At 36.3% G+C, this 16,043-nt stretch overlaps 1 protein-coding gene across 1 annotated transcript in view; it reads right to left on the bottom strand.

The window, feature by feature from the left end:
• LOC142975253 (cadherin-86C-like) overlaps positions 1-16,043 on the bottom strand; it is a 109,904-nt gene that overhangs the window by 62,504 nt on the left and 31,357 nt on the right. Inside the window, exon 2 of the mRNA XM_076117991.1 lies at positions 3,283-3,379. Coding sequence (XP_075974106.1) covers positions 3,283-3,326 — 44 coding nt within the window. The 5' untranslated portion in view covers positions 3,327-3,379. The remainder of the gene's footprint in view (positions 1-3,282; positions 3,380-16,043) is intronic.

The following is a 16,043-nucleotide window of genomic DNA, read 5'->3' as shown; positions in this document are numbered from 1 at the left end:
AAAACCCAGTTTTTCTAATCCACCAGCAGAAAGCACTTTTTACGTAGGTTTGCCCATCAGAATACTAATAGCCATATAAAAGGTTGTTACGTAAACAAAACTCCTCTTAAGAAACCCAACGGCTTATTAAAATGCTTCGCCAATCTCTACTTAAGTCATGTCACCCTAATGCCCTCACAAGCTGACTTAAAAGGCGTGCAAATTAATCAACCTTAGCAAATACTCGGCACGTATGAAATAATGTCCTTCGCCTCGTGATTCTGCTCGATGTTCGGAAAAGCTGCGTATGCAGTTGTAAAGATTTGGAGAAACCACAGATATTGAGTGAACTGGATAGCATGTTGTAAAAATGTGTGGAGTAAGGCGTCATACTTTTTAATATGTACCATGACGTCATCAAACTTTATTGTGGGAGCAGAAGAAATTGCTTAGGTAATCAACCATGACGTCATCAAACTTTAACATGGGAGTAGGTATATACCGCAATTGTTTAGGTAACATCCGATACATTTAACTGTATTGCGATTAAATGTGGACTCATCAGTTTTTCAGTGTGCTTATCCACAAAAATCGGCCAGGTGCTAGTTGGACTCGCGCACGAAGGGCTCCGTACGAAAATAATACGAAAAAAAACACGTTGATAGGTAAAAATGGTTTTCCAGGCAAACAAAAAAGTTTAGTTGATAGAGTGCAGGTGGTGTGCGCTCTTAAGAGAGGTTTGCGGCATCTAGTCTACTCAATATATCTGTGTGTTGAAACGTTAGGGTTGTATCACACTCTCTCCCATTCATAAATCAAAGTCTGACTGAAATGTTGCGACCCTTTTTAAATTAGATTGTTTATTTTTTTAAAGTGGGTCAAATTAATTGTTTTTGTAGCTTGATAAAATATGTATGCTAAAATGTTTGTATATATGTGCTTAACACGCAATGTAGTTAGTTTAAATATTAATTTAAGGCAACAAAACCGGTTGGTCACTTGACACATGCTTCTACTTTATGTGGACAGCATGATTAGTTGCTGTCTACAATTAGGTATGTACATTGGGCGATCGAAGTAAGATAAAATATACAAGTGTGATTAATAATTACGATGACTAGATAAATATTACTACATATTACACTATGTAAATATTAGTAGCACAAGTGTAGGTGCATACTCAGTAGAATAAGGTTAATATTTATTACGTAACGTAAAAACGTCATCAAATCTTTAAAGCCATTCGATTCCTAGGAACAATAGGATCTATAATTTTATACTCGTAGTCACGTAGTCTGCATTTTTGCGGCCAACTCGGAACCGAAACGCGACCATTCCTCGTTTCTGGGAGAGCTATTCGCTAACTAAATGGCGAACATTTCATTCGAATTCGCAAACCAGACTGCGAAGTCAGCGCCATCGAGAATTACTCGTATAATTCAATCGTTGAGTTAAACAGCCGCCGTCTTCAACAATCGGGATGATTAGAATCCTCGTAATTGTTAATTTGTTTGGCAAACTTCTGGAGAGCGTCAAATTTGATCAGTGTGTACGAACAACAGATTGTTTTAGCGTTTAACAGCGCTTTGAAACTTAGTTACGGAGACACTTCTGTGTTTAGATAAATCTTTATTAACGCATTAAGATCTGAGTTAGCGTTTAAAGTTCGTTGAACTCTGAAGTTTATAACAAAAATGATAAGGCAAGTTCGTAATATATTTGACTCATAATTCGTACGCTGTTAGGTGCACGGGCAGAGCATACCACTACTATCTGCTGGGCACCGTTCCAAAATTAATATGCAGACTTCCTTTTTCATTCATAAAATTTTATTTCTTAGTAGTAATTAAATATTAGATGACGTCATTAATATTTGTTTTGATTTCTGCACTACCGAGTTGCATTGAGACAGTTGTCATTTGCACAACGTCCCTTTGATTAAACGCCCGAGGCCGAACACTTATTCACTACCTACGGAGCGTAGTATAAGATTCAACAAGCTGTAAACATTTCTCAGGCATGCAAATGTCACTACGCACGTGTATACGTATCGCGCCAACTGACTAATTTGTTGCTTATTTATCGCCATACTCCCCTAGATGTATTTCGCAAGGCGGTGCGTTTAAATCGTGAAATTATACCCGGAGAGTCGTGGGCGGGATATGACAATGCTCCAATGCGCAAATGCATTGTTGTGCCTACCTAGTGTGTGCGAAGCGTACGCAGAATAGCCTTTCTCAGCTGACAAATAATTTATTTTATTGCTAACATCATTTACTTAGCACATTAAATTTGATGCTTCGTTACCTACTACATATTATTTTACGTATGATTTACGAGAACGACGGATGTATTTCATTTACCTCTAGTTCTTGAACACCCTAGTAATTTAATGGTTATAGAATTAGATAGATCGATTTATCTGTTTTATTACTTTCACTATAAATTGCACGAAGGAAGGTCTTGGAAATGGAAATTTATGTGCCTAAGAAATATTGATATAACTTAGAAGGTCTTATCATACGCTAGAATATGACGGTAATTTCAAGGCTTTAGTGAATAAAATTTATTGTAATTCCTAAATATTTCCACTTACGTGATTTATTAGCCTTGAACGAATTCCACGAAACTACATACAACAGAGTAATTTCAACGTAACTGTATATTTAGTGCCCATTTTTATCAGAAACGTATTAAAGTTCCATTAGTGGGTAACAGTCACTATTGTAATAACAATAAACGTTGTAAAACACTATGATAAGTGGTTAATGTACTAACATAAAATAAAGGTACATAAACTTCTGAGCGATTTATTTTATGTTAACATAAATTTATCGACATTTCTCGGGGTGTAAGCGAGTAGATCTATAATAAATTATGTATATAACTTTAAACCCATTTAAATACTGTTAGAATCTGTCGCATCCGCGTTAGCTAATCCTTATTTAACCTAAGACTTGAGCTTGTTTATTTTACAATGATTATTACTTGACAATGACATTTGAGAGCTTTAACAATGCATCCGGGAACATCGTATTGCTAAATTATTACATTTATCCCGTTAGGTGCCTTTACACGTCGTCTTTATTACAATAAACCTAAGTTAAAGAGGCGCTAAGTCGGTAAATTCTGTTCATAAATACAGAAGTAAACTGCGTACTAAGTAGGTTGTCTGCATTTCAAAAGTGAAGCTTACTTTTGATCCGCGTTTGTACATTTGAATGATAGGAATAAACTCGTTCAAGTCAATTTACCTCGTTAGAGCCTTGTAGCAGTAACTATCATTAATAAAAAGCAGCTTACCTGTTGATTTCAGTATGTCTGGGCCAAAGCAGCGTTTCCAGCATCGTTGCTTATTCCTCATCCTTTGGGAGGCACGGCTACCGTTATTCTACTCCACCTAAAACAATGAAAGCCTCAGTTATTTCGATTTCTCAACGTGTGAACGAAATATCTATTAGCTGCAATTAGTAGAAATTTCTCCTCGGGATTTTAGTCCGTCTTCAATTAGCACATAGCACGAGAAGTGGAACACCGTTCCTCATTAGGAGAGCAGAGTGTGGCAAGAGGTAGATGTGAGATAACGCATTACGCATGCGCGAGCCATTGTCTTCGCGCCCAGATGCCTAGGTAATGCGGCGAAAGCTCACAGTACAAGTTATATGGCAAAACTTCAGATGTCACCTGACTCATATGCATTATATGTACCAGGAGAGCATGACTATACAATATGCCTTTGTTATTGTTTGTTATGACTGAATAATAAAAGTGATGTTTTAATATAAAGGTAAAAATTAAATTGGGACAACCATCTGTTGCCTGAACGGGCCGTAAAATTGTTTCTGTTGGAATTTTTTATATTAAAAAGTGTACAAGGTGTTTTATTATGACTTTTAACTTACATTTTACAGAGTAATTTCAACTTATTTTGTATCAACTTGAATCCCTAAAAACCTTTGATATTGTTTTAATGACAGATAATAAGTTATATTGATATTATTTAAGAATACATTATATTGCCTTCAACGATGTACCAAAAATCGACAAAGTTTCAAGTTACCTGCATAATAATACAAAAGTAAAGCTTCTGTTTACTTTACATATACTACACAACATTGAATGCAAGTAGCTAAAACTTGGCGCACGTGCTAACTCCGTACACAGCAGGCATACCTCACCAAAGCTAGTTCAATAAATACGATTTTGGATATGCATAATGAGTGCTGTCCGTGGCCCGCGAATAACTATGGTCAATGAGTAGCAGTAAACGCGGAACTTTCAGACAAAATGTTGCCTAGTTTCTATTATTGTTACTGTTAAGGTAACGTATTAGTAAGAGCTGAGTGAGAAAGCTTCAGCACCAATGGAATAAATAATTAGAATGCGATATTCTAAACGTGTCGAGTTTCTAATTTGATTCGGTTTCTAGAATACAATGAGTTTTTCTCGAGTAGTTTCTGTTGGGTAATAAATCTGTGCAATGTTTTGATACGCCCTTACTTCTTGTGATCAACAACTCAGGCATTTTTATCTCAAAATATACTCGCAAATATTGTTCTCAATTATAACTTCTCGTTTGCGAGTATAACTGTATTAAGAACTTAATCTATCTATAACTTCACATTGTTGATTTAAAATCAAAAAACACATTTAAGGACAATTCGTTGCGGCCGATTGACATGCAATCAAAATATGAATAACAGGAACTTAAACAACTATTATTTTTATGTAAGCAATACAAAATAGCGAGTTATGCGTAGTCATAATCATAAACACGAATACAATCAGTATTACAGTACGCTCTATATCAATCAAAAACTTTCTATAAATCGAATGTCACAATTCATTGTCAACATTCAATGGTGCATTAAATCAAAGGTATATATGTTGAAACACACGCCAACACAACACATTGTTCCAAGAATTACGGATGTTCCATTTACTATCTAAACAGAGTAAAGCTTGTAGTACACAATACACTATTGGCTTGTAAACGTAGGCAACGAATTCTTTGTATGATATTGTATCTTGCTGCACTGGTTAGTAACGTAATGATCTTCCGACGTAGGCCATTGGTTGAGGTTGGACGTCAACTAGTTGTCAACGAGCTGAGTGATAGAGATTTTGACACATAAAATTTTCTGAAAGTTTGTCTCTGTGGCACCCGGTAAACGCAAATATGGTCGCCTTGTTTTGACCACATTATCTTTGATTGGACCACAAAGTGGCTATCATTAGAATAAGACAATATTTGCCTACTGGTCCATTCAAAATGCCTATGAAAAACGTGGGGTGGTAATCAGGATTAACTATAAAAATTGTTTTTAGCTATCCTGCCATTGTCAGTAGTTCATAGAGGTAGAAAAACGGCGTCGTCTAGAGTAATAGTCAAGTCAATGTTCCCAAGCTGATATTATTATACTTTCGTTATAGTCAAGTATACGCTACTTACGAGTACATTAGGCTAAGATGTTTCAAAGGCCGTTTCCGAGTGTATAACGTGTACTACGGCCTTAAATAACGGGATATACTTCAACAAACGACTTGTTATCTATACAAGTAAATTGTTACTTAGCAAAAACGTGCCCAAGATTGTACCAAAGTTTTTTAAAGGTGTGTTCTACGGTTATTGTGAATTATTACGCAACTGTTTGTTTAATTACTCACGACGCGGCTATTAATGAGAATTGCTGGAGTCAGTAAACAGATTCGAGATGCAAGCTGGAGTCATTGATGAAGTGGAGTGATAAATCATTTGCTCATACTAACCACGAATAAAAGATAAAGATAAATAAAATGTAGTTCTAATATTTTATATTATTATTATTAATTATTGCTATCAGAAAGGTTGTGAAAAGACAAGGGCGCTTTTTAAAAACAAAGAGCATCACGTGCCTACAACACGTAAATAACAACTCTTTGAAAACTCATACAAGACATTGTGGTCTATTCAAGGCCGTATACACCAACAGGCCATAACAAAATAAAGAATCAATTTATTTATTTGGCCGCAATAAATATCGTAACACATAAGCTTGAACATGCTCAATTGAATCAGTCATAAATGATATATAGAGTGACCAATATCAGTGTGTGCTTAAGATTATTCAATAATGATTAATAGTGGATCATTCCGTAGTAGCCACGTGTTTAATTAGCCCGAACGACCGGTTCGGAAAAAGTTATCGTGGTTGTAAAACCAGCAACTTGTCATGAGAATATGCAAAAAGTACAGGATGTTATTATAGCTTATAAAATGTATAAGTAAGTTCTGTCATTAATATTTAAAAAAGATGTCTAAAAACAGTCATAAGATTTGAAAAATTATAATATGTATTAGTCGGACTACACTATGAAGACTTTTAGAAATAGTTACAACCTAATACTTATATTAAGTTGTGGAAAAGATCTAAAAAAGAAAGAAAGTCTATAAAAAGATGTAAAAGTAAAATGTTTGTTGTAACGTTAATTTATCTTATGTTATTATTATGTGTACAAAATCCAAGCAGAATAATCACATGATGTTCAGACACGCAATGCTTTTAGTAAGACGTAAGTAATGTACTTGTTTTATATTATTCGTAATATAGACAGCATTTATAGACAGACAATGGAGAATGTTAACAAATTTTGATTTTTAGCCCTCCTTATTCTTTGTTAAAAATAAAAAATACTAGTGAAAGAATTACTTCGATATCTCAATTAGTTTCCGATTTATAAGTAAAACAAGTTGTAACCGCACGACGCTTGCTCTCGGGGACGGTGTGACGTCACTCTACACTACGCTCAGTCTGGCTCACACAGTCCGCTTGCGGTCGCACGCTCGGTGCGTTGAAATTATACCTAAATACTTTTAAAAATGTTCAAATCAAATACTAGGAAATCATATGTTGTGCCTAAATGTAATAAAATTTTATGTAGGTAAGTATATAAGTAATAATAATTAACTTTATCTTATAATGAAACAATTTCTAACCGGATTGATCGCGAATTTATTGTTTTTACAGTGGCAGGAAAAATGTAAAAACAATAAGTAGGTACGCGATTATTTCGATTAAAAATTGTTTCTTTATAATATGCGTGATCGTGAATATCTAACATTAGCTGACTCGCGCAACTTCGCTTGCGTCACATAAGAGAGAATGGGTCAAAATTTTCCCCGTTTCTGTAACATTTTTTATTAGTACTCTGCTCCTATTGGTTGTAGCGTGATGATATATAGCCTATAGCCTTCCTCGATAAATGGACTAGCTAACAGTGAAAGTTTTTTTTTAAATTGGACCAATAGTTCCTGAGATTACCGCGTTCAAACAAACAAACTCTTCAGCTTTCTAATATTCTAGTATAGATATTACAAATATGTATAATATACTAGAGCCCGCCCGCGACTTCGTCGCCATGGAAACCCTTCCCGTGTAATTCCCGATCCCTCGAGAACTCTGGGATAAAAAGTAGCCTATGTGTTATTCTGGGCCTTCAGCTACCTATATACCAAATATCATCGTAATCGGTTCAGTCACATTTGCGTGAAAGAGTAACAAACATCCATACATACATACAAACATCCATACATACGTACATACATATATACATACATACCTATATACATACATTAAATATTTAATTAAATATTAAATATTGCTGGACAAATCACACACGGTCATTTGATTCCAAACTAAGCAGAGCTTGTACAATGGTAACCAAATAACTGATAAACATACTCATATACTTTTCAATATATAGATAAATTGACAACCAGAACAAATACTCGTGCTCATCACACAAAGATTTGTCCCGGATGGGATTCAAAACCTCCATACGCGGCGCTACGGTTATTGCGGCGAGGTGACCGCTTAGACCACTGCGCCAAACATACGGAGTAAATAGTACAAATAAATAAATAGTATACATATAATACAATAGTATGTATACATACATGCATACATTTTCACAAACTTTCGTATTTATAATAAAAAAAAGGATTTCGGAGGCAACAAAATCTCTATTTGTTGATAAATAATGCGCAAACATTATTTTCATCTATTTTAGGTAGATTATCAGATTGCCCTTTTTCAAATTCTTCATCCATTTTATTAATTGAATAATATTTACTATTACTACACTATAAATGTAATAAGCGGATGCAAACACAACAAAATACTGCGCAAGTTATTACACCAACAACAACGACTGGCAACTTAATACTAAGCGGGACGCGGCCCGCGCGGCGCAAGTGTAGTAGTATGACGTCACAACCACTCACGCGGCCGTTAGCGGAACTCGATATTTTTCGAAACTTTGAATGCTTATAAAATCAAAACTATTCGGTATTTTTGACTGAAACAAAAACTAGTTTATATGTATACACACAGGCTATACTGTGTCAAAATTTAAAGCGATTTGGCATACCTAGTAACATTCTCCATTGCTCTTGTGCTACTTAATAACTACAATAGTGAAGTTGGTAATATATAATTCGTCATGTAATCAAAACGTAGTTGTCTTTGAGGATTACGAGTTTTACTAAACAATTTCCATAACGCTAATCTAAATTGCTCCAGTATTTGCTTTACATAATTGATCTATTTGACACAATAATCGAATAAATATCGATTAATTACATTCTCGCCTTACGCTGTTGCAACACGAGGCCTTTCGTCTCGTAACCGAATGCTAATGCCTTACTTGTTTTGTTTACAGTACTACCATTGTTGTTGGGCCGCAGCAAATTTACGTGCCAACAGTTTTGCAACCAACCAGTTTTTACTTGCGATGAAGATATGAGAATACTAGTACAGCACTTTCGAAACGCGTCGCGTAATTAAGTCGTTATCAGGGACTCCTAGTATCAAAACCCTTTTATCTGACGCTTAAGATTAAGTAGGCAAGTTACAATTGCTCAATTAATTATTTCGAAGTAACGACTGAGTACGTACGAAGTATGACGGTGTTCGCCTGTTTCGTGCTGTTATTGAAGTTTATACGCACAGCAATTACAATCCGTTTTAGACGGCAATTTTAATTAAACCGCTTAGCTGTAATAGTATTCATTATTGTAGAGCGTTGAATAGTTTTGCTTGAAATTATTCGCAAATTTTCGTCGCAACAATGTAATGCTTATTACTCGCATTAGTAATATAGAACCACATCGTATTTATATTTGTCTAAGGGTAGACAAACGTTACACCCACATTATACATGTAAGGTTGCATGTTATGCGGCACCAGTGTTTATCAGACCAAACTAAGGAATGCTTACTATAAGCTAACTAGTTTCAAGATAATTAATTTTAGTTTTTATTTTTGATCTGAGAACCTCAACTTCAGTTACTACAGTCGACAGTACTTACAACAAACAGTTGTGAAAAGCCTATCTGCGTAAATACTTATCTCTTTTACATAAGAAACTACCTGGTAGACGGAAGTTGTCTGTACCTAATCCTATAAGAAACGAGCGTAATGTCTTTATCTGAGAGATAATAAACGATGAAAGTTCAAAACGTTGCATTCAACACTTTATAAAGCGTTTACGATGTCTTTAGCAACGCTTTGTGAATGAAGTTACAACATCAAATTTTAGCATTAAAATATCACTTCACTCACACTGAAGATGCTATAAAGTTATCTAATAGCGTCATAAAACTTTGTCACCTAGCAACATCGACTCTACATCAACGATGTTATCTGATGTGATATAAAAAACGTTAGCGGCAACATTAAATATGAATTCAAAATAAAAATAAACCTATTTAAAATACAAGAATGCGATTCAATGAACTCGTCAGGCACATCGCGGCCTTGAGAACGTGCAAAAAGAAAACAAGCGAATTATTTCGAGCTCATTCTGAACGTAAGGTACAATGAAATGATCGGAACTCCGAGTGGCCAGTGAAGGCAAGCAGCTTTCTGCACTGATCCGGACCAGTGCGAGATATAAAACGCCTTTTACCTTACGATACACGGACGTCTGTCGTGGGCGGGATCCACCGGGCCCCTACTCTTGGTCCCGATATTACGACACAGATAATGTTGTTTTGGCCACATTATTGTTACGCAACGACGTATTTGAAGAGGTTTTTATTAAGGATATCTGTTCGAGAGAAAGCTGCAATATGAAACGTATCAAAATGCCATTGTGTAGGCCTTAATCCGCGCGGCGAGTGCGCGCTATGTAGTGCAGCACTAAAATATATGAAATGTGTATTTTAATGTCTCGCAATCCAAATAGAGTATTAATTAATTTTATTATGACATTTATTGGAACAGTAAGCTCGGACTCAATGAATTATTTGAATTATATTGCTTTCGGTACAGATATGTAATTACGGGGAAACTGGAAACATGAATTATGGAAGGAAATTATGAATCGTGAACTAGCGGTTTCACACCCGTTCATAGTGTCGAAGAAAATGAAAGTAGGCAGTAATAAGGAAGTTAGATTAAAACGGTGGCTTTATTTACCGTAGGGGCATGGCCCTAAATATTCTGCAACATGGTTTCTGTTGCATGGGCGTTGTTCTCAGAGACATCATCATCGCTTACTGAGTGGGAGGGCGCAAAGACATTAACGTCAATATTTGAGTTTAATGAGCGGGTATTGAAACAGATAGTGTCTAAACCGAAGCTAAGAAATACTAAAACAGTTATTAAACGTATAATAGACTCTTCCGTTCTTAATGACTTCCAAACTTAACTACGTGGGTGTGAATAAATGAATGAACAGACATTTATAAACTCAAAAATAGTTTTGTTCATCTTTGTCTCACAAATAAGGTGCTTGTATAGTTAAGTGTAAAAATGGTAGTATCACACCAAGTTCGAGTTACATTTGATTGTGTGACACAAATGGTGGTTGTAAACGTCAACGTTTAAACGCCATGTAAGTCGTTCCGTGATGTAATGCCACGCTTAAATCGTATAGGTAGAAAGTTTACGTAAAATCCGCATCCGTACACAATGCAACAAAAATAAAACTGTCGCTATTTAAGGAGGGGGTACGCAATACCGGCTATCGCAACTCGCAGTCCTTTAAAGTCGCTAAGCGGCTTATGAAATGTGGGTACAGACGATCCGACTTTTCTCATAGACTCGCTCATAGTGATCATAGTGGTCATTGCACAGATTGCACACAATCCACTCCCATCATCACTCAATGAATTTTTCTTTCATATCGTCCTCGAGTTCCGGGTATAGTGTATTGATCATTATATCTTTATAAATAACTTGTCTCACGCTCGGCGGTCTTCGACAATCCTCGCAAAAAGTGCGCCGTCGCTTTTTTCTGTATATATTTTCCTGTATCTCTATTGGTGTTTTAATGTTTCATTAAATATTTAATGGGAAGCAATAAATCTATGTAATAGCTCATTACTTTAGTTTGTCGAACGTGTTTGACAACATTAACATAATTTGCATCAATCAGACTTGTGGTCAGAATGATTTATTGTACTTAATCGAGTGCGTAATAAACCTTTAAGTGGCACTCGGCACAGACGTACTTGCGTATTACCTGCAGTTGGAGAGGGAAAACGTTTCACTTTTTCATCATGCAAGTAACAACAAAAAAACTTTTTAATTAAAATCTGATATTTACGTAAAACATTTGCGTTTCGCGCGATATAAAAATATTTCTACTAGAAGGTTTTAAAACGAATGATAAATCAATATGTGCTACATTTGTGGGAACAGAAATACTATATAATAATGATGTAGCAATTCTACCTAAAAATAATTAAATATTTGTAAATATTAATATTGTGTACACAATTCTACACATTTATTATTTGTATCGAGCAACAGTTGTTAAAGTTACACAATGCCAGAGGTTAACAGACCATCGGTTATCTACTAACAACGTTATCCCTCCCTCAGGCCACTTACGACTTCATGATAAACAGCTTGACCACAGTAAAAGGAAAACGACCTACTCACAAAGACAGTATAAAGGGTTACAAATTCTAAAGCATGTAAACTGAATTATACCGACCACATGTGCTAGCCAGTAGTTGCATTATGCAACGATGAAAGCTCCATGCATTTTTGACAGCACGACCTTTCTATGCAGCCATTGCACTAGTTTACAATCAGTAGAAAGCTGGCCGCAGGCGACAGGAACTAACCTTTCGCGACCGACCTTTTAGCCAATATTAGGTGACCGACCCCGGCAGTGAGATACGTGAAATAAGCTACCATTTCACCGTGATAACGTTTTGGTCGTGGATAATTTCTATGTAAGCGTAGGCGTGAGCATCGGTCACGTATTGGCCTGAGTTATAACCCGGGAACGAAATAAATCTAACTTAGTACTGTAACTTTGGTGTTGACTGTTGAGCACATAGACCGCCCACGCCGGGGATTTACATACGTAATACGCTTCGTAACCGCCAGTTCGTCAATCTTTGCCGGTGCGAAAGTAATTGCAAAGCCGGCCTTTTGCATGTTTTTATAAAAATCAAGCACCCGACATACGGTGTGACCTTTTGACAGCACGTAGGCGTATAAGTGTTAGCTTTACTCGTCAATTTTTCGGCGCTACATTATTAAAAAGGACCGTTTAAAGTACGTTTCATAAAAGCTATGGAAATTACTTTGAATATATGAATAATACCTAGTCGAGATGAAACAGTAATTACTGGAACAGAATCTCAGTTGAAATGTCGGCTGTGTCTAATAACAGAAAGCATCGGTACGATTCACAATAGCCTTAACATTTACAAATCGATCAGTTTATCAATTAAACATTTACGAAACGAACTTGAAATGCGCAACTTTTCTTGCTCAGCGGCCGCAACCTCAAGCGGAATTGAGTTTTTATTGACAGGAATAAGCAAATATGTAATCCACTCGGTACAATGGAACGATTTCAGCTTTCGCGTCGTATCGTTGCACGGCACCGTACAGTGCCTCGATTCTCTACTACTATCGACTACCGACAACCGGCTAGCTATCGAAATTTGACATTTAGAATGTACTGCCAAAATGTTTCCTACGACACCCGTCAGAGGCGCTGATCAAATTTTCATACAAAATTTCTCGATGACAGCTCGTTTGTCGGTAGTCGATAGTTGTAGAGAATCGGGCTACAGGTTTGTTCACGCACATTTTCTAATTCGATTCGCAATAACAATGTTTGCGGTCACATTGTCATTATATCCGTGCGTATAAAATTTTGGGAAAAGAATCTCGTGATGCAATATCCACCTACCGAATAATGTATGTAATGAAAAAGTTTTGTTGTCCGAGCCATGTGGTAATATTTTTTGTTCGGTTGCTTAAATAAAGTTGTGGTAAGTGATACCTACTTCTCTACGGGTGGTCTGTTCTGCTCTGTGTTTGTGTACATGCTATTTGTATTACATAAATGTTGATAGCTCAGTCCACGTCAAGCTACCGTGACTGCCGGTATTTCATCACTCTTGACAGACGGAATTATTTACGTTATTCATAATTTTGGTAGCGCCAGCGAAGTAAAATATGATAAGTGTGAGTTATATTGTAGCAGGCAGCAGCTGGGCCGTGGCCGCCTGCTGTGATACCTATAACTCAATTGAGAAGTAAGAAAACTGAGAGGTGATTTTCTAAAGTGTTTCTTGTCAGCGATGCGCTATGGCGGCTAATCTGTCTTGAGGTCGTTTATGAACGTAACGGAGGAACAAAAACAATGCAACGACCAAGTCTGAAAAAGGCTTAAACATTAGCTGGTCAAGGCAAAAATCTCACACAGCATTTGTAACCCTCCTGCCTTAGGGAAACTGAATATAATAAAATGGCATATTTGTCAAAGCTTGAGATTGATTGAGAGACAAATTCTTAGTAATAGTTTCCTAACATTTCAGTCTAAGGCGTCTCAAACTGAACAATATGACGGGTGCTTATCGATCCCCACGCAATGTGTTTTTATTGCCATGAAACAGCAAACAGATTGTACATCTAAGTAAAACTTTATGCCACTCGCAGTACTCCCACGTAAGCAATTCATGCCTCAGACGTGTGAACTGTCATGTGTCTTATAACATGATGATGTTCATTAGAACGCGACAGTAGGAAATAACTCTGAAGACAGACGCTTTAGAATATTGCAAGGAAACAAAAGTGACTATTTGTGTATGTCACTTGTATATTTGTCTCTTTTTTATCAATGAGATATGTTTTATTTCTCGCTTACACGTATGTAGTGGTGAATGAATATGAAGTTATTAGGCACAAGACTTTGTGTCTAGATTTGATTTCCTTTCGCTCACACTTCGCTCCTTGAATACAAAAGGGTCACAAATCGAAAACTATAAATTTTACAGGAGAGCCAAAACAAATTTTTGAAACTGTTTTTTTATAATATTTTATATATTTATTAATTAAATATAAGATATTAATATATCATTAGATGCGTATTTTTTAGCTTTATCTATCTACGATATAAACTTTGTAATAGCTGTTACCTATTAAGAAAAAAAAACATATAAGTCCGTTTTGCATTCAAAATTTGAACCAATATCATGAGAAATATGTCAAAAATTAAACACAGTTTTGCAAATAAAAATGGTTTATTGTACATTTTTTGGTAAAAAACCGTATCAAAAAGTAAAATCTTATTAGTAAATAAAACCATAAGTGAATAGACACCAGGAAAACATTGTATTAAACAATCTAAATTAAAAATCTTTACTTATTATTAAATAAGTAATATAATAGAGATCAACTTTGTGCGTAACTTTCATTATTCAGTAAAATTAAACATCAATCATCATCATCAATCAATGGGTAACGTGACGGGCAGACTGAGTGCAGCAGGAGTATTAAAGAAATAAGATAATAGAAAAGTTTTATGACTTTAATAAACCTTTATATTTAGCATTCGTGGATTATTCCAAAGCTTTTGGCAGCATCAGTCATTCCGCCACAGAATCATCACTCCATAACCAAGACCTTAAGAAGATACTATGTAGAATCGAAGCTACATACATCAAACTCATCAAAGCAATATACAACAATCTCTCTAAATCCAAAGAAGCGTGAAACAGGAAGACCTGCTATCTCCCAAATTACTTACCAGCACCCTCGAAAAATTTTTCAGGAGCCTGGCGGCAATCAAAAGGCATTGTTGTTAGTGGCAAACAGTTAACAAACCTTCGTTTTGCAGACGACATTGTTCTCTTCTCTTCCTTTGCATTGGAACTCGAATCAATGCTCAAAGATCTGAGCACGGCAAGCCTTCAGATTGGACTAAGTAAGAACCGGACAAAAACCCAGGTTATGACCAACAACACAAAACGTAGGGTCGAGGTAGGCGGGCACGTCATACACTATGTCGACGAGTACACTTACTTGAGCCAGATAACCTCTTTTAACAACCGACGGGACAAAGAGTTGGACAAACGTGTCACAAGTGCCTGGAAGAGCTCCTGGTCCATGAAAGAGCTAATGAAAGGTAACCTTCTACTGTCACTAAAGCGGAAGCTCGTCAAAATGTTTATACTACCCGTCCTAACCTACGGTGCCCAAGCATGGTCCCTTACGGAAAGTAGAAACCGAAGGTTAGCCAGAGAGCGATGGAGCGTAGTATATCAGATGTAAGAAGAACAGATCACGTCCAAAATTCTATACTGCGCTCCCAAACTCGCATAGCCGATTTAGGGAAGAAGACCGCCAGGTTGAAATGGAACTGGGCCGGCCACATTATCCGCATGTATCCGGAAACGTGGGCCCGCATATTTACCAACTAAATGCCAGAGGATGGTCATCGCAGACGCGGGAGACCTAAACGGAGATGGCGGGATGACCTAGACGCATTTGAAAAGGTCTAGTCGGATCTTGCCGCTAAAAGGGCGATTTGAAAGGGCAGGGTCGCTCCTTGCCTTTCCCTGCATCAAAATGTTAAATTTTGTTTTGAAAATTTTAACGAAAACTTAAATTATTATCATGCCAAACGGCCATATTTATGGCCTTCCCATTCTAGCATGCTAAAAATAATTATTTATTCCACAATAATTTAATGCAAAAGGGACGTATTTCAAAATATGCTACTGTTATATTACAAAATATAATAACAAATACTAGTGTTTGAATGCA

Source organism: Anticarsia gemmatalis, chromosome 9, assembly GCF_050436995.1.
Source record: "Anticarsia gemmatalis isolate Benzon Research Colony breed Stoneville strain chromosome 9, ilAntGemm2 primary, whole genome shotgun sequence".
Classification (NCBI taxonomy): domain Eukaryota; kingdom Metazoa; phylum Arthropoda; class Insecta; order Lepidoptera; family Erebidae; genus Anticarsia; species Anticarsia gemmatalis.
This window is presented reverse-complemented; position numbering and strand designations above follow the sequence as displayed.